A 26,942-nucleotide genomic window follows, 5' to 3' on the forward strand; every position below is an offset into this window, starting at 1 on the left:
GCCTGGGGTAGTTGGCTTGACTTTGCGCTGAACGAGGCCGGGTCCAGCCCAACAGCAAGCTCTCGAACTGGGTTGGCTTGAGTGCAAACCGGCTCGACCTTGAGCCAGTTCACACATCCCTACTTAATATAGGGGAGATGGGTTCACAGGGAGATGGGTTCCACAAGGGTGGAAAGGAGGTGGAACAAAAAGAGGGCTTCTAGGTAAGGCTAAAATTCTGTAGGTTCTGAGATCCCTAAAGCCCTTGGGATGTTTTTGGGCACTAGCTACAGCCACTCAGTGGGGCTGTATGAAATGAGATGAGATGTTTGACTTGGCAGGATGGAGAAGAATCCCCTCCCAACTTTTGTAGCTCACACCCAAAGAAGAGAGTTGGTCAAACAAAAGAGTGAGTGTGGGACAAACAGTTTTTACTTTGTTTCATTACATTTCCCACTCTTTTCTCTCCAAATCAGATGCCTAGCTTAAGAGTGTGAGCTGTTGGAACATGAAACTGTGCCATTTATATTTATCCCAGCAAAATGCTTATAATTTTGATGGGCAGAGGGGAGGGCCCAGTGCATCTGTATGTACACCCCTCTGTGTGATTCATATCAGTGGAGTCTGGGTCCCAATTTGACTCCTAATTCAAGGGTACATCCATGGGCTGCACTTTTCTTTTCTTCGCAGGAGTGAATGGAAGCCATTTGCATTTATTTATCTATCAAATTTGTACACCACCTCAAACTTTTGTCTCTGGGCGGTTATCAATAAAACAAGTTAAAACATACCAAAAAATCTTAAAACAATTTAAACAATCTAAAGGTCAAAACGGATTAAAACTTTAACATTTAAAAAGCTGAAAAAGCTTGGGTGAAGAGATGGGTTTTCCAGTGCTTTTAAAAAACTGTCAGAGATGGGGAGGATTGTATTTCAGAAGGGAGCGCATTCCACAACTGCACACAGTCAACTCCCATTTCAGGGGGGTGGAGCAGGTTTTGCCCCTTCCTTAAATGTTCTGCTGACCATTTTTCTTGTCCCAGACAACTTAGTGGGAGCCATTTTGAACCAAGCCTGCTCCTGTGTGCACAATTCCTCCTGGGTTCTATTTCTTGGTCATGCTAGAAGGTGAGGCCCAAGCTAGGCACGATGTGGAAGATCCTAAACAGGAGAGCCTTATCTAAAAGCCAAGGATCTGGGTTTTTTAAAGTGGGGGTTGCTGTTGTTTTAAAGCATTTAAAACAGCCCGATCTGCTCCAATTTGGATCAAAACTATGGTGCTGAGGAAAAAGGGTTTAGGAGTTTCCCTCCTGCTGAGCAAAGAGGCATTTTTAAAAGTGCTGATTCTCTTTGTTTAGCAGTGGGAAAGCAACTGGCCCTATCCATCCGTAGCACAGCATCCCTCCAGTGGCTGTTACTGGTGTCTTATCTTATGTTTCCTTTTTTTAGACTGTGAGCCCTTTGTGGACAGGGAGCTATTTTATTTATGTGTTTGCTTGTTTATATCTATGTAAACCAAATTGGGAACTCCTGTTGAAAAGCATCATATTCATACTCTCTGTCAAGATAAAGCTGTATGCTCTGCCCCATGGGGCAGCTGCTATTTGCTGCAAAGTCAGGCAGGGGTCAATTTAAATTGGGAAAATGGCACGAGAGGAAAAATTACCCCTCTTCCCACTGCACCACAGTCCCTGTCCAATTTGGACCCCTCCTGTGGCTTCTATTAATATTAGCTGTGGTGAGAGATATCTGTGAACAGGCTCTCCCGAGGTTTATTCAGGTACGGGTAACAACTGCAGGGGAAGGAGCAATTCAGACCAGAATCATTGTACAAGAGGAATTAACCCTTCCTCCCTGCACTGACCACCTTCCTACTAAAAAACAAAACAAAAACAAAAGAAAGGAAAACAACATATCCTCTAGCTACTATTTTTCCCATGGACTCCTTTAAGTTTTCCTCAATTGGTCAAGCAGCAGGTTGGGGAGAACTTTTACTAGGGAAATAATACAGAAGAAATGGTTAACCCCTCACTTCCAGAGTGTGACAGAACACAGGAAACTAGCTCTATATAGGAAAATAATGCTATAATCACCCTGAGGCTATAGGTTAGGGAGGGCTCTGTAAAACAGAACTTTAAAAATTAAGCATATTGGGCATAGACCAAATGCAGAAAACTAGTTTGGCAACCAACTAAATACTACTAGTACAAGAGACATGGGCTACCCACACAAAGAGCCAGCGTGGTGTAGGTAAGAGCCAGTGTGGTGTCGTGGCTAGAGTGCTGGACTAGGACCGAGGAGACCTGAGTTCTGAGACCTGAATCCCCATTCAGCCATGTTACTTGCTGCGTGACTCTGGGCCAGTCACTTCTCTCTCAGCCTAACCTACTTCACAGGGTTGTTGTGAGGAGAAACTCAAGTATGTAGTACACCACTCTGGGCTCCTTGGAGGAAGAGCGGGATATAAAATGTAAAATAAAATAAAAATAAGGGAGAAGTGGAATGCGGGGCCAATCCAAGGGTTCACAATGCAACAGTCCAAGGATTCACAAATTATCCCCCCTGCCCTTCCCCTTGTCCAAAAGGCAGCCTACCCTCTGTAGGTGAAGCCTGTGGAACTGGTCTGCGATGCACTGTAACTTCCGTGCTATTTGAACTTCAGTATGCAGTTCCTGTGGACTTTCCCGAGGCTCCTCCTGGAGGTGTGGATTCAGTGAGAAACCAATTGGGTTGACATGTAAACGGTACCCAGCATTCCCTGCCAAATATCAGAGAAGAATCAGGAGCTTATAACCTCTCCACATGAAGTGCATAGTCTTTGTGCAATAAATAATACACCATACAAAAAGAATACAGTTTTAAATCAATGTCATAAGGTATCATAATTAAGATAGCCAAGGTGACTTTGATTCCTATGAGTTTTTGCCCCTGAAAAGAAAATGTATCACTTGGCTTAAGCACAACAGTTGTAGCCAGTTTCCAGTCACCTTTAGAAGGATGACAACTCATGTTATTTTCCCCCTCCAGGAGCGCAACATTACTTGAGATTTTGCTATTAGTCTCTACGCAATGGCAGAATACAGAACTTCCTGGACAGCGTAATTTGGGTGGCAGCTTGACTCTGGCAATAGTTTTTTACAAGCACTGTTGAAGAGTGAGAAGGTATTCAACTGTCTCCTTAAAGCTATGGATGGACATGGCCCATAAATGTTGCACTATTTTTCTTAGAGAAAAGAGAAATTGTATTTCTATTTTCTATTCGAAAAGCAGAGTTATGGGGCTTTGGATTGTAGGGGAAGAATGGCAGTTCAATCCCCAAATATCAAAGCAAAACTAGTTTGGTGAGAAAGCAGCAAAGCAAGAGGTCTTGAGACAGTTCTTTAGTATTGAAGAACTACAAGGATTTATTTAAAGAAAAGGTTACAAACAAATATGGAAACGCCTGCAGCTTAATTTCAGCTGTAGCTCATAGCTGAAGAGAGAGACCAAAACAAACAGCCCTCTCTGGAGAAATAAAATGGAGACTAACACTGGAAGAACAAAGAGGGGAGGAGTCCAGCAATTTTGTCCATGATCCTAAAAGCCCCCAGTGGTCACTATGAGACACTGCAGCTGAGGGCAGTTGCTGCCAGGGTCCTACCTCCAACATGGATTACCCCAGCTATGTGATCAAAATTCACTGTACAATTTGACACTTGTTTGTTTATTGGTTTGATTATAAATGGAGCTGTCATCTGATTAAAGAAACCTTAGTCAGTTAGATAAATGTTAAGAGATTAGATAATTAAACTACACTTATCTCAATATGAATAGAACAATAGTTTTGAAGAAAAATGGCATTTTCTCTTTGTTCTTAAGAGTGGCTTAGTGGTTAAAGTGTTGGACTTTTGACCAGGGAGACCGGAGTTCAAATCCCCATTCAGCCATGAAACTCATTGGGTGACTCAGTCTCTTATCTCTCAGCCTAACCAACCTCACAGGGTTGTTGTGAAGGCAAACATAACCATGGACACTGCTCTGGGCTCCTCAGAAGAAAAGCAGGATATAAATATAATAAATAAATGAATGTGTGACTACAAGCACTCTTCCAATATGATACCTGCCACCTGTGGCTTTGTAAGTACTGGTATTAAAAATAATAATTAACTGAGGGCTTCTTTTTAATGAAGCTATTATTTTCAATTAATTATAGTGCAATCCTATGCATGCTTACTCAGAAATAAATTCTATTGGGTTCAATTGATCATTCTCCCTCTAAGCGAGTAGGATTGCAGTCTTAGCTCAGAAAACCATGGTTTTCTGCTATGAGAACTAGCCTCAAACTCACACATTCTTTCTTCTCTCTCTTCCTCCTCTGCACACAAGGAGGAGTAATAATAATTATTTTTTTCATTTATATTCCACTCTTCCTCCAAGGAGCCCAGAGCAGTATACATAGCCCTCCTCACAACAACCATGTGAGGTAGTTGGCTAAGAGATAAGTGACTGGCCCAAAGTCACCCAGCAAGTATCATGGCTGAATGGGGATTTGAACTCGGGTCTCTCTGCTCCTAGTCCAGCACTCTAACCACTACACCATGCTGGTTCCCTAATTCAAGCTTCCACTTAAAACAAAACACAGTTTTGCATTACATATGAACTTGGGAACTAATTTGGGAACAGGTGCATTACATATGGACTCAGCTTGTTAGATTTTCAACAAACCAGAATATTCAGCTGCAGTTTGACCCAGTTCTTCAAGTTCAAATGTGATGCACAACTCCAAATCCAGCAACTGCAGTTTGTTTTCAAAGAACAAGCTTTCACTCTCTTCTTGTGTGAAAAAGGGGTGGGGAGGAGGGAGCAAGCAAGCCTGCAGCTGCTAGAGGCTTGTTTTCAGAGCAGGAAACCATGGTTTTCCATTACATCTGAACTCAGCACTAATCCAACCAATTACCCAATAAAATGTTGCAGCCCTATTGCAGAATTTAATAACTGAGTGAAGCAGTGAATGAGAGATATGGAACATGGGGGTGGTGATGGGGGGCAGGGTGACAACAAAATTTAGAGATGCGTCGATAATTTGTAAGCCCCAGTTTTTGACTGCACAGAAGCCTACCAAGTCATCTCTTGGTTTCTGAGAGTGTGCTTGTATACAGGGTAATTTGGGCACCCAGACCACCCAGCCTCGAGGCCACCCATGCACGAGCCCCTCCCAAAACCTCCTTTCGGAGGCCCGCCCTGCCAAAGCTCTGCTTTTAAAAAAAAAAAAAAAAGTCTTACCATGGCCGAGGGGTGGCTGGCGAGGGGAGCAGAGCAGTCCTTTTCCCTTCTCCCCCTCCCCCAGCAATGGTGGGGTGGGAGCAGGAGAGATGCTGGCCCCATCCGTTTGGGCCAGCATCTTTAAGCAACTGTGAGGTACGACTGTGCAGTTTAGAGATCGTCACAAGCCCATGATGTCACGGGCTTGCTACGATCACAACTGCACAGGCGCGCCTCGCAGTTGCTTAAAGACACTGGCCTGAACAGATGGGGCCAGCATCTCTCCTGCTCCCACCCCAAAGCCGCCAGGGGAGGGGAGGAAAAGGGGAAAGGACTGCTTCACTTCCCCACCCCCCACAGCCACCCCTCAGCTGCAGTAAGACTTTTAAAAAGAAAGTGGAGCTTTGGCGGGGCCTGCATGGGGTGGCTCAGCTGCCGGAGGATGCCAGCCCCAGCCATTTGGAGGCTCCCCCGGACCTTGGAGGACCGGACCAGGTCCCCAAGGTCCAGGGCTTATTGTGCCTCTGCTTGTATAGCTGACTTTCCCAGGATATGTCCCAGAACAGCTGATGCAGCTTGAACCTCATCTTGGTAGGATGCCTAATTAGGGCTTCATTTCAGTTTTCCCCCTACCTCACTTCAGTGAGAAGCTCTAGATATTTTATCTCACATTGACTCAGGAAGAAACAGACTAGAAGTAAAATAGTTTGGTCCTTGAGCAGGATCTCCATGATTTTCAAAGTTACGTGAAGGATAGAAACTTGCCTGTTTAAAACAACAAGAGGTGGGATTTTCAGGATTCTGAAAAGGTAACAAGTTTTGTTTCAGCAACTTCAATTCATGGTTCAGTACTGCCTACACAGATTTCTAGATCCTCCCAGTGAAATCTCCTATCCCACACAGTAAGGAGGACAAAGATTATCAAGAGAAAAACCTAATTTTCTTCAATAGAACACCATAAATACTAGACAAGGGGCAATGTCTGCAGTACAAAGGCAAAGAAACAAGTGATACTTGAGCGTGCTTACCATAGAAGAGTCTCTGTGGTTCTTCAGTGACACCACAAGGTAACATGACATCCTGGCTGGAAGATGGTAGAGAGAGTGTTTGAGTTGCCTTGTCTTGCTGCTTGGCGTGCCTGGGGCCTGGACCACAACAATGGGTAAGTGGGAAAAGCTGGAACCTTCCCAGGAGGCAGCTGTAAGATTTGCTCTGTGTGAAAATGCCAGGAAAGGGCATCTCGCTGGCCTGAGCGACAAGTCCACAGTTCTCCGCATGGAACACATCATCATCCAAGCCATCCAGGTTGGAGAAGTCATCCTCCAGGTAACCAGGAGGATCCATTTCACCTGTAAACAACAACAACAACAAAACTATTGAGAAAACAGACCAGACACCATTGGACTACAGAGCCAAGAATACACAGCAATGGGTACACGGTTTTCTTTGCACCTTCCTCACAAAGTGGCATGGGAAATCGGTTTGGAGAAATCTAATAAGAGGTTAATGATGACAACCTAATAGGCCAAGCTGTGCAACAGAGAGCACTGAAGGAAGTGGCTGTGCAAAATGCCACATTATGCTTGGGGAGTCAGTCATGTGACTTGCCTCGGGGGGGGCCAAGGCAGTGGGCCCCCAGACAACTGTCTCCTCTTGCCCTATCATAGTTATGCCCCTGCACACATGCTCGGTCCCATCACCTCTCCTTGACCAACACAATTGCCGCAAGACCTCGCAACCAGATTCTCACGGTTGCAAGGAGCTCCAAAAGATTCTCTCCAAAGAATCTTTGGGGATTGGGCAACAAAATGGCAGATGCAATTCAACATTAGCAAGTGTAAAGTGATGCCAAAACAACAACAACAACAACAAAACCCAACTTCACATATACACTGATGGGGTCTGAGCTGTAGGTGACACCAGGAGAAAGATCTTAGGGTCGTGGTGGACAGCTCGTTGAAAGTGTCGAAACAGTGCACGGCAGCTGTGGAAAAGGCCAATTCCATGTTTGGAATCATTACGAAGGGGATTGAAAATAGAAATGCTAATATCATAATGCCCTTATACAAATCCATAGTGCAGTCACATTTGGAATACTGAGTACAGTTCTGGTCACCATATCTTAAGAAAGATGTTGCAGAAGTGGAAAAGTGCAGAAGAGAGCAACCAAGAGGATCAGGGGCCTAGAGCACCTTCCTTATGAGACAAAGCTACAACACTTGGGGCTTTTTAGTTTAGAAAAAAGATGACTGAGGGGTGATGTGGTAGAAGTCTATTAAATTATGCATGGTGTAGAGAGAGTGGATAGAGAGAAATCTCTCTCTCTTTCCCATAACCAGGGGCGTAACTATAATAGGGCAAGGGGAGACAGTTGTCTGGGGGCCCACAGCCTTGGGGGGCCCCCAGAGGCAAGTAACATGACTGACTCCCCCAGCCACACACCCGCCTGGGGTTCCTTCAGTTGTATTCATCCTCTGAAATTGATGTGAGTGTTAAGACCTGGAGCTACTAGAAGAGCATGTCTTTCTCTAGTACCATTAAATGACTTGCATCGTCCACAATTTTAAAAATAATTTAGGATGCTGTTCTATTGTGGCACATAGGTTTTTGATAGATAGATAGATATAGATATACACACACAGATGAATTTTAGTATGCTTTTTGTTACCACTATTCAGCCTCATTTAAGATTTCTTTACTTCATGAGCTGGGCTTGATGGGGGGGGGCATTTTAAAAGCTTGTCTCTGGGCCCACTACAACCTTGCTATGCCCCTGCCCATAACACTAGAACCTGGTGTCATCCCATGAAACTTATTGCCAAGAAATTTAGGACTAACAAAAGGAAGTACTTTTTTCAACACATAATTAACCTATGCAATTCTCTGCCACAAGATTTGGTGACAGCCAGCAGCCTGGATGGCTTTAAGAAGGGCTTAGATAAGTTCATGGAGGACAAGTCTATCAATGGCTACTAGTCTGGCAGCTATAGGCCACCTCCAGCCTCAGAGACAAGATGCCTCTAAATACTAGTTGCAGAGGAGCAACAGCAGGAGAGAGGGCATGCCCTTGGCTCTTGCCTGAGGGCTCCCCAGAGGCATCTGGTGAGCCACTGGACCGGGTCTCACGATCCGTGAGACCTGGTTTGTTTCAGTGAGCGGGGAGGGAGCCCTGGGTGGCTGGATCAGCCGCCCACACGATTGCTGTCTTCGAGACAGAGCCGGCGGGGGCTGGGGGGAGTGGGGGCCAATTGGCCCCCACAAGCTCCAGCATGCCATGCGTGAGCGTGCAGGGCATGCTGGTGAGACCCCCGGAGCCGAGAGGCAGCTTTTCGCCTCCCCTCCGAGGGGCTCCTCATGAGTAAGCACGGCGTAAAGCCGCACCGCGGCTACTCACGATAATTAAAACCAGGTTTGCTGGTTTTAAGGCAAGGGTTCTTGAGCGGGTTACCCGCTCTAGAACCACCGGGCTTGCAGCCAAGACAGATGGTTCTGACGATCGGGAAAAATCAGGCTAGGCTTTCCTAGCCCGATTTCCCCCGATCGTCAGAATAGCCCCACTGTGTGAAACAGGATGCTGGACTAGTTCAGTCTTGGGCCTGATCCAGCAGGGCTGTTCTTATGTTCCACTGCCTGGACACTCTCCTTCTGTTATCTCTCCACCACTAGCTCTGACCCTGCTCAGCTCCATTCCACAGAATGACAATACAACCTTGGGCTGGGCTGGACGATACTTTAATGTTCCCTGCTTTATAACGTGGGGGTCCCCTGCTCAGCGGCAATTTGAACAGCCCATACCATGCAATCAAAGGACATGTTGGGAGGGTGTTGGAACATCTGTAGAAGCCATCACCATGGGTGTGCTCTTGGCATGTTCCCTTTCTAATTATGTAGCCTCAAGTACTGAAATGGCCTCATTTTTATTTTTTATTTTTTTGGCCCCAAGTACTGAAACGTCACTCTTGGGTGTCAGCCACATATTAAGACACCAGATCGTAGTGATTGTTGTTGGAGATGCAGCTCCTGATGGCATCAACTCTTAGCACCAGCAACGTTATTGACCACTAGGTGCATTAGGGGAAGACAGAGCCAGTAAGGGCATTTCCTCTCTGACCATGCTTTCTCTACTCCGTTTGCCTTTGTTAGACTGATAGGCTCAGGTTTCATCCTCTCACCTGGAAAGATAGTCTTCCGTTTTCTCCCTTCCCCCCTTCCTGTATGTAGCTAGCAATGAGGCATGTAGGTCTCAGTCTATCTCCCTGATGGACTCCCTAAATAAAACTACTTTATCTGGAACTTTAACTCCATGTCTCCAAACAATATTAATTAGCAGTGCTCCCTTACTTGTGTACTTCCGCTGCAGCTGGGGGAAGATAAAGAAATATCTCCTCCAAGCTCTCTAAGAATTGTGACTATTCCCAGTGTCTTCAGTCCCAGTTATATTCTACTCCTCAGAAGTCATTATGATGGGCACACTCTCAGCATGTCCATTTTCTAATCACATGGGATGGTAAGGTGGCATCCAAACTGGCCCATAATCCAGCCTAAGCAAATTTACATGGTGTATGCTGGCCGCCGAACTCTGATTTCCTGCAGGCAAATCTGAGAATGTTCTTGGTTGTTTTTAAAAAGAATTTATTGAATTTAGTCTGTAACCTGCAATGAGAACAGGGTAAGCCTTCTCCCAAAACTGATTCATTCTGTTACCCGCCCACCACCAACTCTAATGCATTGCACATAGCTTGGTGCAATTTCTATCCCCACTATACTCTCCTACAAAATGCTTACCTAAAAATGTCCCCCAAAGTTCATCTCACTCTCTAGTATTGTTTGGAAATGAATTTCCATTGAACTCAATGAAATTCACTTCCAAGAAAGTATGCATGGAATCACATTCAGATTAGAGGAGGTATAAGATAAGGTGGACTGAAGTTTCTGTGTGTCAAGTACAGGTACTCTCTTGTATTATTTAGCTCATGCACCCTACCATAAAGATTTTTAACATTAGATGAGAACATTACTCGCATTTTGTTCTACTTGGACTAGCTTCCTATTTGCTTCTAAGTCCAATTCACGGTGTTGGTTATGACAGCTTGGTCACCTGTAACATCAGACCTTGCATTACATCTCATCTACGCAATCGTAGCCTCTGTCTAGAGTACACCACCACAGATTACATTGGGTACTCTTGAGGACAGTCAGGAATGTACAGCTGGACGTATTTCACACCCGGCTTTTAGTTCACATCTCCTCCAGAATGGAGGTGTGCATTCACATATCGGCCAAATTTACCAAGTAAGTCCCTGTGAGCTATCAGGGAGCACTTCACACACAATTTGGGTTTTTCATCGTATGTTAGAGTATAGCCCAAGTTATATCTGGGGTAAAAAGATCCACTTTTTGTGATGGTTTTGGGGGGCAACTTTGAACTCCTAGTAAAGCCTTGCAGAAAACCTGTGGTAAAGCATGCTGTCTGGTAAAGCTCCTGGTGCAAAACTCAGCAGTAGACCTTATGAAGGGAATGAATTACAAAGAGAACATTACTTTCATTTTGTTCTGCTTGGACGGTCTTCATATTTGCTTCTAGGCCCAATTCAAGGTGTTAGTTATTACCTTTAAAGCCCTTAATAACCGAGATACATTGTTATGGAATTCCACCCTTGAGGATTTTCTAAAGAGCAACCGAGAGTTATTTTAAATAGATACGGTTTGGATCCAAGAACTGTCCACAGGCAGCTCATCCTAACGGTCCCTCGTCTCTGTGAAGTTGTGTCAGTGTCAACAATCTAACCCAGAGTTAGGCAACCTTGGTCTAATCTTACCAGGTATGATCTCTCCATGACAAGGAAAATGGACCAATTTACCCCATCCCTAAATCACTCACATTTTGCCCAGAACAAACATCAGATCAAGAGTATGTCTGCCAAAAACGTAGGGGCCGATGATGATTGGGATATGCCCCTGGTTGTCATAGCAGCCATTAAATCCAGAGTGGCACCTGATAAGATAGACTCAGCATGGATGTTGAAGTCCCCCCAGAGTCTCCAGGACCACATCTGAGACCACCTCCATCAGCTCAGGCAGAGGAGATTTAAGCAGCAAATTAAGTGGTACACCAACAGCATTCCTATTCTCTCCGGGGTGGCCAGGCAGGCCCCCATATTGTACACCTTTAAGTACCAAGCCAAAACTCGCCTTTTCTAGCAGGTCTTTGAGTTGGCCGTGTTGATTTTTCTTGCTGTTTGCTGAATGTGGATGTTTTTAACTGCTTCTTTGTCGATTTTGTCAGGTTTAACCTTTGTGGTTTTACTGTTCTTGCTTGTTTTACTAGACTTGACTTTGTTTTATTATTTGATGGTTGTTTTGAGAGTTTCTTTTGGTAGGGGTGCTGTTAGCTACCTTGATTTTGTCTTTGTGGCTGCTTTTATCTTTGCTAAGATAAAAGCCATGCAGCCACATCAGGATCAGCTGAAGTTTCCAGACCATCTTCAGATAACGTACATTACAGTAGTCGAGAGGTTACCAAACATGCATGAAAGAGGTCAAATTCTTAGTTGCCAATAAACAGCACAGCTGGTGTATCAAAGCAGATAAAGCTTACAGCTGGATACAGCTACCACCTGAGTACCCCAAAGCAGCAGAGCTTGCCCAAACTAAAAATCTGATCGTATAAACGTAAGGCATTTCTCTTAAAGCCTGGTCAATAGAATCATCCACCATCAACAGCTCTCCATCTTTTCTGGACTGAGTTTCAATTTATTACCATAACTTCTATCCTTTCCATTACAGGGCTCAGGTAGTCATTCAAGGAGCCCACCACAACAACAGAGAAAGAGAACTGAATGTCATCAGCATACTGGTGACATTGTGTGCAAATATTTGAACAATTTTCCCCTTTAGTGCATGGAGATACTTAAAGACTATAGAAGGTAGAACTCTAAAATCCACAGGACAGCAGCAGTTTACAGCACCATCTTCTGTTATTTCCTCTCTTGTAGAAACTCTGCAAAGTAATTCCCTCTCCTGGAGGTTAATTGCACTTGACTTCAGGCTTTGGGGTAAATGTTGAGAGAAGCCACTTCGAAGTACACTCGCGGCATTGAGGGAAGCAGCCCCTCCCCTCTGCTCTCAGGTTTTGTTTTTGCAAGTCCACATGGCAGGCATCAGTGTTTTGCTTCTGGCCAATTGTGGGGGGCTGGGGGGTGAGGAGAGAGAGAGAAAAAGAGAGAGATCTGCATTTTTGAAGAAAGCATGCCTCTTATCATGCTAATGATTCTATGTCAGCGCCTCTCCATGTTCGCTCCAGCATTTTTAAAGAAAAAGTAGCTTATAACCAGCATTTTTAAAATCCAGAAATACCTCAAGATAAGCTGGAATTCGTATCACAAAGCCTGACTTGTGTGTGGAGTGGGTTGAATGATTTCGAATTGACTTTGGGGTAAGTTTGGTTGGTGTGTGAACACTCTCTCCCAAAGGAGATTTGGGGCAGAAGCCCTGTGTGTAAAGCCTCCTGGGGCTTTTACACACAGCCGGCTTTACTGCGAATTTACTGGGAGGCTTCACTATGAACTTAAAGTTGTCCAAAAAACCCAACACAAATAGTGGATTTTTTTTACCCTGCATATAAATCAGGCTACATTCTAATATGCTGTGAAAAACCTGAATTGTGTGAACTGTTCCCCCGATAACTCGCAGGGACTTTGGGATAAATCTGGCGGATATGTGAATGCACCCCCTCCATTCCGGAGGAGATGTGAATGAGGCTTTAAAAGTTCCATGTGAAAAACTTCCCAGTGTTAAAGACATAGGAACATAGGAAGCTGCCATAAACTGAGTCAGACCATTGGTCTATCTAGCTCAGTATTGTCTTCACAGACTGGCAGCGGCTTCTCCAAGGTTGCAGGCAGGAATCTCTCTCAGCCCTATCTTGGAGATGCTGCCAGGGAGGGAACTTGAAACCTTCTGCTCTTCCCAGAGCGGCTCCATCCCCTAAGGGGAATATCTTGCAGGGCTCACACATCAAGTCTCCCATTCACAGATATCATGGTTGACAGTGAAAGCTTCCAGGAGATCTAAATGGATCAGGAAGTTCTCACACACACCCTCTCCAGCTCTCAGAATAACTGGATCAAGATAATCCTTACAATCCAAAAACACCAGGGTGCTTTCCAGATTAAACCCTATAACAGGGTCACCACAGATCTTCTAAGTGTGCTTCCATACTTCCAAGTTGTGACCCCACAATCCCTGAGCTGAAAACAAGATGCCGTTCACATTTCCGATGCCTTAGTCCAGATTGTGTGTGTGTGTTCTAGTGCTACAATGTTGTCCCTTGCAGAAAAATAGCTGTAGTTTCCTGTTGTAGGGGTTTGAGATTCTGGGGGTGGTTGTAAATACAATCCTGCCAAGCCGAAGCATTTCAACCCATTGCAGAATGTAATCTGGAAAGCACCTTGGAGCTAATAGGCTACTGCCTACTCAACCACCTTGCCCAAGAAGGGTGACTGAAGATGGGTCTATAAAATGTCAGTACAAAAGGATGAAGAGAAAGCTTTTTTCCAACAGGGGTATTACAACTCCTCCTTAAGGGGGGATGGCATTAATCCTTTGTTGAACAATAAACAGCACCATCTCTTGAATCCTTGTAGAACTCCCATCTTAGAGAAGTCAGTGCAGCTGGTCCGGTTTTTGCGGTCAAGTTAACCCCTTTTCATCTAGGAGGCATTTTCAGTTGGTTGAACAATTTTAATCTTTGACAGTAGAACCAGCATGCTGTAGTGGTTAGAGTGTTGGACAAGGACCAGGGAGACCCTAGTTCAAATCCCCCTTCAGCCATAAATCTCACTGAGTGACTCTGAACCAGTCACTTGTCTCTCAGTCTAACCTCACAGGGTTGTTTTGAGGATAAACATAACCATGTGCATCACTCTGGGCTCCTTGGAGAAAGAACAGGATACAAACGTAATAAAAAAGTTGTTAGAGTTGATGCTGGTTTGAACTGCTGTCTTTATTTTATTTTGTGACTGATTGAAGTTTTATCTTTTTATTGTATGTTGCTTTAATTTTTTCTTCTTCAGAAAAGCAACTCGTATGTAAATAGATCCTGCCAATTTATCATATATCAAGTGCAGGGTAGAATGTGTAGCAAAGTCATCATCTATAAAAGGTGAAAGTACCCATCTTATTTACTTAAAAGAAAGGAAAAGGAGAAAGTAAGAGTGAAACAGACACTTCTGTACCCACGTATATGCCAGCAGACTGGACTGAGAAGCGAAAAGTCCCAACATGACAATGGCCATGAATGATATAAAAGTATTAATGTGTTAGGTGCTGAAGCAAAAACCACCTCTTTAGAGGATACATACAGGCTCAAAGATGAGCTCAACAACTTTAATTCTCACTCTGCTGTTTGTTTGTTTGTTTGTTTTAACAATGGCACATAAGCATTGCTTATTAGGATCAAAAAGTGCCAAGATGTACAGATTTTGCATCTCCCTAAATCCAAAAGAGAGGACTTTTCAGTGAAAACCTGAATCCAAATATTGCTTCCTTCTTTGTATAAACTACATAACTCAAAATAAGGTGTTTTTGCAACTCCTCTAAAGAAAGAAAGTACAATAAATGCAGAGAAAATGCTTCCTACTAGCAGACCCATGAAATGCAGTAGAAGGAAATGAAAAACTATAGATGTCCGCTGGTGTCTCCTTGGATCACAGATTACAAGGACAGGCAACGTAGTTTTTTGAAGAGCTCCTGAAGACCAGCAATTACTTTCTCAATAGTATATATAAGGCTTGCATAATCTGTACACACATGCATGTAAGTCCCCAGACCCCAAACAAGGAAGTGAAATTTAATCCTTGGGTCATTTGTTTTGCTGTGGTTAGCTTAATATAACTTGTAGTAACTTATCAAGAGCTTCAACCAAGACTAAAATCCAATGCACTTGCACTCAGGAGTCTCACTGAACTCAGAGGAGCTTACTTCTGAGTAAACATGCACAGGTATGGGCTGTAAATCCAGTTTAAATTTGGATACCTGCACTACAAATGAAGTTTCTCTTAGGTTTGAAGCTACAACCTCACAGCTTATGTGGTGCATTCTTATTCAATACCATGATTTGGTATTGATTTCAGCTATAGCTCACTATATGTTCCTACTTTCCAAATTTAGAGCCATGTAAGCTAAGAATATGCAAGAGTCATTTATATTTATGGTTTATCAAAGCCCCATAAAATGAACTTCAAAACCAGGATATTTGCAGCATATACAGCACTGTTCTTGGAGTCAATGAAGGAGAATTAATGTCAGCCTAAAACCCAAATATACTGCAGGCTCAATATTTCAAGCTTTTACCCCTTAGGAGTTGCCAGGTCTCTCAGCTTTCCTGCTTCTGTTTATCTTTTTTTATGGTGGTTCTTTTTTGGTGTTATGTTTTTTACTGTTTATCGGATTTTAAGGTTTTAAACGTGATTTAAATGAAATTTTATTGTATTTCAACTTTTGCAAACTGCCTTGGGATGCCTTATGAAAGGCAGTATAAAAACAGAACAATAAATAAATAAAATGTGTGTAGAGATAACAAGAGGCATCCCAATGTGATGCCATTAAGACTGCAATCCAAAGTTGCTGCAATCCAAATTTACTTACTTAAGAATAGAGTTTTTGAACTCAGTAGGGCTTACTTTGGAGTAAACATTGAAAAGTTAAAAGCTGCATACTTAGTTTAATTCTAAGCATACTTACCTGGAAGTAAATATCATTGCCACTGAAGGTAAGATGACTTATTTCTACATTATGCTTTAACAGAACTATAACACTGAGCTCCCACTTCCAGAACATGCATGCACCACTTTTGTACTACTGGCAGGGGAAGGGAAAGACGGCAGATAATGGGTGGTAGAAACATATTTTCCATTGCCAGGATGAGCCGACATGAACATCTCATGGGCCTAAGTGTGGAGGAGCTAGATACAGCCTCCCTCTTTAGTCATAGTTGGAGAACAGCAGCTGTGATGGCCTGATTTGGGGCCCACAGCTAATCCACTAATCAAGGTGGGTGAAATGGTCACCTCAAGCAGCGCAGGCTGAAGATTGGCCCTTCTGGGTTTGGCAACCTCCTAGCCCTGAGTCCGCCACCCCACAAAATAGCTCCCAGTGCTAGGCAGAGTGCTAGCCACTGCCACCCTTGCCCTCTGCTCCCACTTTGGTGCCAGGGGGAAAAGTGGAAGTGCATTGATGACAGTAGAGTGCTGGCCTAGAGCACCTCTGCAGAGAGATAGGAACATAGGGAGCGACCTTCTACAGAGTCAGACCACTGGTCCATCTAGCTCAGTATTGCCTCCACTGACTGGCAGTGGCTCTCCAAGGTTTCAGGCAAGAGTCTCTCTCAGCCCTGTCTTGCAGATGCCAGAGATGGATCTGGGACGTTCTGCACCACTGAGCTACAGTTCCATCCCCTAAGAGGAAAATCTTACAGTAGGGATGTGCATGAAACTGGCTCCCTTCAAGCTGATGTTGGGGCTTTAAGGATGGGGAGGGTACACTCCCCCCACCCACCCACACACTTCCCCCTCCAGCGTTCTGTGTATAAATAGACCAGCAGGGCGGCAGCATACCTCCTTGCCACCCCATTGGAAATGGGAGGGGGGCGTGGTTGGCTTTGGGAAAAGTCACTATCTTGTAGCCTACCTACTTGATAGGGTTGTGAGGTAGGTAGGCCCCACATGTTGCTAGAGCAGAACTCCCATCATGCACTGAAGCTTCAGAGCTCTGTGTGCTTGAGGCAGGGGAGACATGGCACCATACGACACTACCCTTGTGGGCATCCACCCCAGGAGCATAGCTAGGGGAGAGTGGGGTCTGTGTTCACCCCTCTCCCCAGTGGCCCCTCAGAGTGAAGAAGAAAATGAAGAAAATGGGGGGGTTTGAGCTGGGGGGCCCTCTGGAGCTTGGGGGCCCAGGTTCTTTGAACCCATCTGCTCAATTATGGGTCTGGGAGGTCAGAGAGGGTGAAGAGAGGAAGGGGGTTGATGCTGTCAGCTCCCTGACTTTTCCTGATGAACAACAGCCGTCTCCTCCTGCCTGCGTATTCCTGTCTCCGCCGAAGAGGTTTGTTTTTGCAGCCCCAGACCTTCTGAAGAACCAGCTTGTGGCATCCTGATTGCTACCCTATTCCACCTGTGCCTTCTCTCTGAGTGCTTGACTTGTTCCACCTGTCCCCAAGGACCAGAGCTCTCTCATGAGAGGAGAGGTTTATGGAGTCCTTGGCAGCGTATATTGGAGGAAGGCAAGCCTGTAGGCAGCTGCCAAGGGGGGTCGGCCTTTGGTGCGGGGCCTTCGGTATGGGACTGGAGTCGGGGGGAAGTTACATTAAGGTGGGGTTGGAGGTCTGGGTCGAATGTTGTTAGTCCTCCCTTTTATTGGGTTGTGCCAGGCCTTTTTCAAATATGTGTTTGGGCTCTCTTGAGGGGGATGGTGCTAGGAGTGCACCCAGCATTTCTAAGGCAGCTATTACTGTTGTGGTGGGGAATAAAAGAATTGGCACTGGCAGAGCAGCTGGCTGTTACAAGGGAAGGGAAATTAGTAATTTAGTAACTGTTTCCACTTCCAACTGCTCTGTCAACTCTCCGGCCTCAGGGAGAAGCCCCAACGACCCACAGAGTCTGGCCTTGCTCCTCTGTAATGCCAGGTCAGTTCAGAATAAGACCGAAATGGTCCATGATTTGATCGTGGATGAGAGAGGTGACCTGGCATGTATAACCGAGACCTGGTTGGGGGAGGTGAGTGGTCCTGTGTGGGCTCAGCTTCTCCCACCAGGTTATTCTGTCGTGGAGCAGGCTATAGGATGTGAGTGGGGGGGTGGAGTGGCTGTGGTCCATAAGAATACCATTTCCCTTACCAGGGCCCCTGTGAGACAGCTGACTTATACTGAGTGCATATTTTTGTGGCTGGGAACTAGGGATAGATTGGGGATTCTTTTGGTGTACCATCCACACTGCTGCCCAACCAACTCCCTAACTGAGCTGACAGAGCTGGTTGCGGAGTTGGTGTTGGAGTCTCCTAGACTTTTAGTGCTGGGGGACTTCAATATCCACTTTGGGACTGGTTTGTCTGGTGCAGCTCAGGAGTTCATAGCAGCCATGACAACTATGGGCCTATCTCAATTAGTTTCTGAATCAACTCACGTTGCTGGTCACACACTTGATTTGGTCTTCTGTTCGGATCAGGGGGCTGTTCCGTGGGTGGGGGATCCTTTCGTTTCCCCTTTGGCATGGATGGATCACTACCTGGTTAAGATTGGTCTCACAGCAGGGGTGGTAGACCTATTAGAATGGTCTGTCCAAAAAAGCTGCTGGACCCAGTGGGATTTCAAAAGGCCTTGGAGGATTTTGACGGTGCAGCTGGTGATTCTGTCGATGCCCTGGTGGGAACCTGGAACAGGGAACTCATCAGGGCAGTAGACATGATTGCTCCTAAGCGTTCTTTCCTACCTGCTTCAAAAATGGCCCCTTGGTATACTGAGGAGTTGCAGGGGCTGAAGCAGTTGGGTAGGCGACTAGAGCGCAAGTGGAGGAGAACTTGGTTCGAATGTGACAGGATACAGCATGTGACCCATTTGATGGTTTATGCGGAGTGCGACAAAAACACAATTCTGGTCTGCGCGCATTGCTTCTGCTGGTTCATGTCCATCAGAGCTGTCCCGAGTTGTGAGGAGTTTGATTTCTGCTCCTTCTACTTCAAATCAGTCCCCGGGGTTGTTCTGCTGTGATGCCTTTAATGGGTTGTTTGCGAACAAGATCTCCGGGTTGACTTGGACTCCACTGTTTTTGCAGGATCTATGGAGGAGGTGTCCAGCAATCCCACTTGAAGTATTAGATTGGATCTGTTTCAAACTGTGACTCTTGAGGATGTGGACAAGCTGCTTGGGGCGGTGAGGCCTACCACCTGTTCTCTGGATCCTTGCCCGACTTGGCTGCTTCTATCTAGTGGGGAGATTGTTGGAGATGGCCTAGTTAATATCATAAATGCATCACTGAGGGAGGGTAGGGTGCCCCCTTGATTAGACCACTCCTAAAGAAGCCTTCTCTGGATCCCTTAATGATGGACAGTTACAGGCCAATCTCCAGTCTCCCTCGGTTGGGCAAGGTGATTGAGAGGGTGGTGGCTAACCAGCTCCAGGCAGTCTTGGAGGAAACTGATTATCTTGATCCATTTCAAACTGGCTTTAGGGCTGGCTATGGGGTTGAGACAGCCTTGGTCAGCCTGACAGATGACCTTTACCGGGGAATCAACAGAGGGAGTGTGGCTCTGCTGGTTCTTTTGGATCTCTCGGTGGTGTTCGATACCATCGACCATGGTATCCTTCTGGACTCCAGGCTGACTACTGCAATGACTACCTCCAGGCTGACTACTGCAATGCGCTCTACGTGGGGCTGCCTTTGTACATAGTTCGGAAACTTCAGTCAGTTCAGAATGCGGCAGCCAGATTGGTCTCTGTGGTAACCCAGAGAGAACATATCATGCCTGTTTTGAAACAATTACACTGGCTGCCGATATGTTTCTGGGCAAAATACAGAGTTCTGGTTATTACCTTTAAAGCCCTGAACGGTTTAGGTCCGAGTTATCTAAGAGAGCGCCTTCTTTTACATGATCCCCACTGCACGTTAAGATCCTAGGTCCGTCTCCAGTTGCCACTGGTTCATCTGGTGGCGATGCAGAGGCGGGCCTTCTCTGTAGCTGCTCCTGGGCTGTGGAATGCACTCCCGGCAGAAATTCGTAATTTGAGATCATTGCTCTCTTTCAGGAGAGCCCTTAAAACCTACCTATTTGGCCTGGCCTTCCAGGGTTTTAAATGATTAACTGTTTTAAATTGTTGCCCTGATTTTCAGGGCTTTTAGCTGTTTTATTGGTTTTATTGTGTTTTAATAGTTTGATTTTAATTGTTAATTTGTTTTAATTGTTTTATCATGCTGTGAACAGCCCTGAGCCATTTTGGAAGGGCGGTATATAAATCTAATAAATAAATAAATGTGGTTGGGTTCTCTTGGGCAGAATGATGCCGGGTGTGTGTCCAGTGGCTCTGGGACAGCTATTACTGTTGTGGTGGGGAACAGAAGAATTGGCGTTGGCAGAGCAGCTGGCCATTACAGGGGAAGGGAAACCAGTAATTTAGTAACTGTTTCCACTTCCAGCTGCCCTGTCAGCTTTCTGGCCTTGGGAAGCAGTTCCAACTTCCCATAGAACCTAGCCTAGCCAGGTCAGTTCAGAATAAGACCGAAATAATCCATGACTTGATCATGGATGAGGGAGCCGACCTGGCTTGTACAGTGTAACTGAGACCTGGATGGGGGAGGCTAGTGGCCCAGTTTGGGCCCAGCTTCTTCCACCAGGTTACTCTGTTGTGGAGCAGGCATGGGAATGTGGGCGGTGGGGTGGAGTAGCTGTGGTCACAAGGATACCATTCCCCTTACCAGGGCCCTGTGTGACAGTTGACTTACATTGAGTGTGTCTTTCTGAGGCTGGCAGCTAGGGATAGATTGGGGATTCTGTTGGTGTACTGTCCACCCCGCTACCCAACTGACTCCCTAACGGAGCTAACAGAGCTGGTCTTGGAGCTGGTGTTTGAGTCACCCAGACTTTTGGTTCTGGGGAACTTCAATATCCATTGTGAGGCTGACTTGTCTGGTGCAGCTCAGGAGTTCATAGTGGCCATGACAACTATGGGTCTATACCAACTAGTTTCAGGACCAACTCATGTTGGGGTGTGTTCTGTGGATGCGGGATCCTGTGGTTTCCCCATTGTCATGGACAGAACACTACCTAGTTAAGGTTGGTTTCACAGCCACAACCCAGCCCTGCAGGGGTGGAGGACCTATTAAGATGGTCCACCTGAGACAACTGCTGGACCCAGTAGGATTCCAAAAAGCCTTGGAGGGTTTTGATGTTGGTCCCGCCAGTGATTCTGTCGATACCCTGGTGGGAAGCTGGAATAGGGAACTCACCAGGGCAGTAGACACGATTTCTCCTAACCGTTCCTTCCAATCTGCTTTAAAAGTGGCCCCTTGATATACAGAGGAGTACGGGGTCTGAAGCAGCAAGGTAGGCGACTGGAGCTCAAGTAGAGGAGAACTCGTCTTGAGTGTGATAGGACACAGCACAGAGCCCACTTGAAGGTTTATGTGGAGGCGGTGTGTGCGACAAAAACACAATTCTGGTCTGCGCGCATTGCTTCTGCTGGTTCATGTCCATCAGAGCTGTGTCAACTCGGTTGTGAGGAGTTTGATTCAGGCTCCTTCCAATTCAAACCAATCACCAGGGACTTTATTCTGCTGAGATGCTTTTAATGGGTTCTTTGCAGACAAAATCTTTGTATTCAAGCCGACTTGGACTCCACTGTTTCTGCAGAGTCTGTTAAGGTGGTGTCCAGCAATCCCTCTTGAAGTATTAGATTGGATCAGTTTCAATCTGTGATGCCTGATGACATGGACAAGCTGCTTGGGGCGGTGCGGCCTACCACTTGTTCTCTGGATCCTTGCCCGACTTGGCTGCTTCTATCTAGCAGGGAAGTTATTGGAGATGACCTAGTTAATATCATTAACTTATCGCTGAGGGTGGGTAAGATGCATCCTTGTTTGAAGGAGGCAATGATTAGACCACTTCTTAAAAAGCCTTCCCTAGATCCCTCAGTGATGGATAGTTATAGGCCGGTCTCCAATCTCCCTCGGTTGGGCAAGGTGATTGAGAGGGTGGTGGCTAACCAGCTCCAGGCGGCTTTGGAGGAAACAGATTATCTAGATCCATTTTAAACTGGCTTTAGAGCGGGCTACGGGGTTGAGTCTGCCTTGGCCGGCCTGATGGATGACATTTACCAGGGAATCGACAGAGGGAGTGTAACTCTGTTGGTTCTTTTGGATCTCTCAGCAGCGTTTGATACCATCGACCATGGTATCCTTCTGGATCGCCTGGGAGAGTTGGGGATAGGAGGCACTGCTTTGCAGTGGTTCCGCTCCTATCTTTCAGGCAGATTCCAGATGGTGGAGCTTGGTGACAGTTCCTCTTTACAACGGGAGCTATTATATGGAGTCCCTCAAGGCTTCATTCTGTCACCAATGCTTTTTAATATTTACATAAAACCGCTGGGTGAGGTCATCAGGAGATTTGGTGCTGGGTGTTATCAATATGCTGATGACACCCAAATCTATTTCTCCACATCATCATCATCATCATCAGGAAATGTCATTCACTCCCTAAATGCTTGCCTATAGGCAGTAATGGCCTGGATGAGGGAGAACAAATTGTAGCTGAATCCAAGCAAGACAGAGGTGCTCATTGTGGGGGATCGGAATTTAAGGGAAGAGTTAGATCTTCCTGTGCTGGATGGGGTTACACTCCCCCAGAAGGAACAGGTATGCAGCTTGGGAGTGCTCTTGGATCCAGGCCTCACCATGGTATTTCAGGAGGAGGCTATGGCCAGGATTGCTTTCTATCAACTTTGGCTGATTCAACAGCTGCATCCATTTCTTGAAGAGAACGATCTCTAAGCAGTGGTGCATCAGCTGGTAACCTCCAGGCTGACTACTGCAATGCGCTCTACGTGGGGCTGCCTTTGTACATAGTTCGGAAACTTCAGTTAGTTCAGAATGCGGCAGCCAGATTGGTCTCTGCAGTAACCCGGATAGACCATATTATGCCTGTCTTAAAACTGACTGCCAATATGTTTCCAGGCAAAAACAAAGTTCTGGTTATCACCTTTAAAGCTCTGAATGGCTTCGGTCCAGGCTACCTTAGAACCCCCCTTCTTCGGTATGATCCCCATCGCACATAGAGGTCATCTGGAGAAGTCCGTCTCCAGTTACCACCAGTATATCTGGTGGCAACTCGGAACTGGGCCTTTTCTGTAGCTGCTCCTGATCATGGAATGCACTCCTGGCAGATATCCGCAGTTTAAGCTCGTTGTTGGCCTTTAAGAGAGCCCTAAAAATGTACTTGTTTGGCCTGGCCTTCCAAGATTTGTAAAGTGTTTTTAAAGTATTTTAATTGGTTTTTAATGGTTTCAATTGTTTTTATTTTGCTTTTAGCACAGTGTGTTGAAATTGAGCCAGCGTGTTGTAGTGGTTAGAGTGCTGTACTAGGACCGGGGAGACCCGAGTTCAAATCCCCATTCAGCCGTAATACTAGCTGGGTGACTCTGGGCCAGTCACTTCTCTCTCAACCTAACCTACTTCACAGCGTTGCTGTGAAAGAAAAACTTAAGTATGTAGTACACTGCTCTGGGCTCCTTGGAGGAAGAGCAGGATATACAGTGGTCCCTCGACTTACGTAAATAATCCATTCCGAACGCATGTTCGGAGGTCGAAATTTTCGTAAGTCAAGGAGCGCACCACGGAAGTCTCAAAACACTCATAATTCGAGGAAGCTGCATCTAAACATTCGTAGGTCGAGTAAGCTGATTCTAAACCGGCAACTACTTCCAATCTTTTTTGTCGCTCGTAACTCGAAAAAAACGTAAGTTGAGTAGTTCGTAGGTCGAGGGATTACTGTAAATGTAATAATAATAATATATGTTTTTATGTCTTTTTAAATTTGTTGTACACCTTTGGATGGGGCGGTTTATAAGTATAATAAATAAATAAATCATAGCTATGCCCCTGATCCACCCCTCTTCTTAAGGCAGGATTGAAGAGCATCTTGCTGCCTCACCCTAATAATCTGTTGCAACTGCCACACCTCACCTCACGGAAAAGCACTGCTCCTGGAGGATGATGGGAGTTGTAGTCCAACAACATCTGGGACCAAGAATGAAAACCCCTGATGTACACAATTTCCCCTTCTTACTCTCAGCCACCTTGTGAGGTAGCATGAGGCAGAGAGAGAGAGGGGTGGGCGGGGGGGAGAGAGAGTGGGGTGGGGGGCCCAAGGTCACCCCATGAGCTTCATGGCTGAGTGAAGCCACAGGTATCCATAGCCTATCCCTAAAAATAGTCTGGGAAAATGGTCTGAGAGCACACAATACTGTTACATTGTTCAGCTCAGTAGTCTCAGCCTAGTCAGCAGCTTGACGAGAGATGCTAAGAAGCCCTATGTAAGCAGCTCCGGGTTTCCTGGAAGAGCTGCAGAAGTGTAATAAATAATAGCGATATCCTTTTGAAAGAAGGAAACCAATTCAACAAGCACCTTTAAAGAAATTGCAAACAGTGAAAATCATTCTTCAGTTCTCTCAACTTGGAAACACCTGTTAGGAGGCATACAATGTATATATTCTTCTATTTACCTCCTGCATTCTCTCACAAAAAACAAGAATCCCGCATACATTACTACTTCTTGCCCGCTCTCAGAACTGGAGCAATGAGGAGGGAGAACAAGGGAGGGGGATAACACACGTGCCTGCCAGCTAACCAAAACAAAGCAAGCTGGACTAAGTTTAGGACTTCAGGATTCCTTTAACTCTTCCCTTCCCACTCATAGTGCCAGAGAGGCTGAGCTCTACTTTAAGACCGACATGCCGAGTTTCAGCTCAGGATGAGGCCAAAACAAACCCTTAAAGCCACAAAACAAACCAGGAATGTAAACTCCAGCGTTTATCGGGAGAATCTGACAGAGTATTCTTTTATGATTAGTAATATGCAAATCAGCAGGTCAAAACTGGTGTTTTAGCAAGTGTAATATATTGCTTTTAGGAAGAAGTAGATGGTCTATTTACTAGCAAAGTCTCTGCAAGGACTCGAGTATTTCTCTAGATATAATGAACAATGCTCTGAAATATTCTCTTTGGGGTATGCCAAGCAACCATAGTGAAGGAAACAATTACAAACCATTTAAATAGTTTGCTCAGTCTATACAGAAGCAGGTTTTCTGAACAGGGACTACAGGGTCCCTTGCAACATTAAAATTCTGGAATGGCTCCCAACTGCTATATAGCAGACAGAAATTCAACAGGTGAAGCCCACAGGAGTTCTACTACAGAGAAGTGGGCAACCCTCATCTAGCACTCAAACACACTGGAAAAGCACATTAAAAAAACAGAGTCAGATGGATTAAGTACCTAGGTGAAAGGTGAGCAAGAGACTATATGACCTCATGAGATCCCATTTCTCTGATGTAGGAAAGGAACTGCTATGCAGATGAACATTTGGCATCCAGGTGTTGTTGTTTTTTTAAAAAAATATTGTTACTACCAAGCTAAACAGCAAAATTTAAGCTCAGAGTGCAGAGACAACAGAGACACAGGCAGAAAATGGAACAGTGATTTTAGGGAGGGCGAGAGAATCTCCCTCGCTCAAACAGAATCAAATCACAGTCTATGGAGAGTCCACAACTGCAAGCATCAAGTGGAGACAGGCTGCGAGACATCCCCTAAAGAAACCATCCAGGGCATTGATTCGTTTTAACATTCTCCCCACCCTATTTGAAGTCTCAAGGCGGGTAGCAACAGCCGATAAGCAAATCCAAAACCGCGAACGTGCAAATGAAGGTCCAATTAAAAGGCGCCTCGTGAGACGGCTCGCCCTCCCCATGCCGTGGTGGTGAGCAACGCCTGTCACAGATCAGAAACGTGCAAGGCGAAGCCCCCCAGAGCCACCACTGACCTGCTGCCCCCGTCGCGACGACACGTGGGCAGATGTGCTGTTGGGGCTCTGCAGCCAGCGACGTCCGACGTAGACGAAAGACAGAAAGTGAGCCCGCGCTTTCCAAGACGGGCTCCGCGAACCCCCAAAAGCGGAACCCTCAGTTGCAGCTGCGCCAGAAGGAGCGGCCAGCGGAAAGAGCGGGAGCCGGAAAGTCCCCGGGCTGCAACCTCAGGCGCCGCCGACGCCTGCACCACACGGCATTGTTTCCAAAATACACTTGCTTCCTGGCATTACCCAAACAGCTGATGAAAGCCACACCTCCTTCATGACGTTTCCAAACGGAGCTAGCCAATGGGAGAGCTGGAGGCACTCCGCGCTCCCACTGCGACGCTTGGGGCTGTCACCGTCGTGGCTGGCTAGTTGTTGAGTGAGTCGCGCTCGTGATCTCTGTTCACAGCGGAGCCGCCGCACATCCATTTCTCCTTGGCTTCCAGCTCTCTGAAAGGGGGCAAGCGAGGAGCGGCAGCCTTGCCCACATCGCCTTGGAAAGCACGGCAGCTTCCTCTTTGCTCTCGGAAGGTCGCTTGCTGCAAATGATGTTGCCTTTTCTGGAGACACAGGACGGAGTGTTGGAGAAGCCACCACTATGCGTCTCTGCTTCCCTTCCCCCACCCCCGCCACCTCCAATCAACGCGCAAGAATTGATGATCAAGAGACCGTAGCATGTCGTTTTGCATTCTGGCTGCAGTGTGGTAGCCAAGCAAATGATACTTCTGAGAAGATTATACTTCTGAAAAGCTCTCTGATAGGCTTCCCTTGTTATTCCCCTCCCCCCAATACTTAACATACTACTGAAAAATATCCTGCCTTTGAATAGGGAGGTTCAGTTTAGTTGTCACAGCGAATAGCCAGTCACAGACCTATCCTCCGTGAGTGTGGTTTTGTTTTGTTTTTTAAACCATCTACAGGGCACAATTCCCAACAGAGATCCTTTGGGGACTCCAGCGCTTACTTCCCTCCATTGTGAAAACTGTCGTTTTACTCCTACTCTTGCTTCCTGTTTTTTAACCAGTTACACAGTTCCATACAAGGACCTGTCTTATCCTATCACAGCTAACAGAAACTTCATTCCTCTCTTTTGGATACCCTTGTTGT

The 26,942-nt window shown here is 45.9% G+C and overlaps 1 protein-coding gene across 6 annotated transcripts in view; it reads right to left on the minus strand.

The window, feature by feature from the left end:
- The window catches only part of BMF (Bcl2 modifying factor), a 55,798-nt gene extending 29,348 nt beyond the window's left edge, over positions 1 to 26,450 (minus strand). For all 6 annotated transcript variants that reach the window (XR_008313703.1, XR_008313702.1, XM_053285484.1 and 3 more), the window contains exons 1-3: positions 25,806 to 26,450; positions 6,249 to 6,569; positions 2,574 to 2,737 (exon numbers count right to left, since the gene is read on the minus strand). Coding sequence is in view for 4 of the 6 variants with exons in the window: in XM_053285484.1 (XP_053141459.1) it covers positions 2,574 to 2,737; positions 6,249 to 6,564 (480 nt within the window). In the remaining 2 variants the exon portion in view is untranslated. The remainder of the gene's footprint in view (positions 1 to 2,573; positions 2,738 to 6,248; positions 6,570 to 25,805) is intronic.
- Between the last annotated feature and the right edge of the window lie 492 nt (positions 26,451 to 26,942).

The sequence above is a fragment of the Hemicordylus capensis genome, chromosome 1, assembly GCF_027244095.1.
Source record: "Hemicordylus capensis ecotype Gifberg chromosome 1, rHemCap1.1.pri, whole genome shotgun sequence".
NCBI lineage: Eukaryota > Metazoa > Chordata > Lepidosauria > Squamata > Cordylidae > Hemicordylus > Hemicordylus capensis.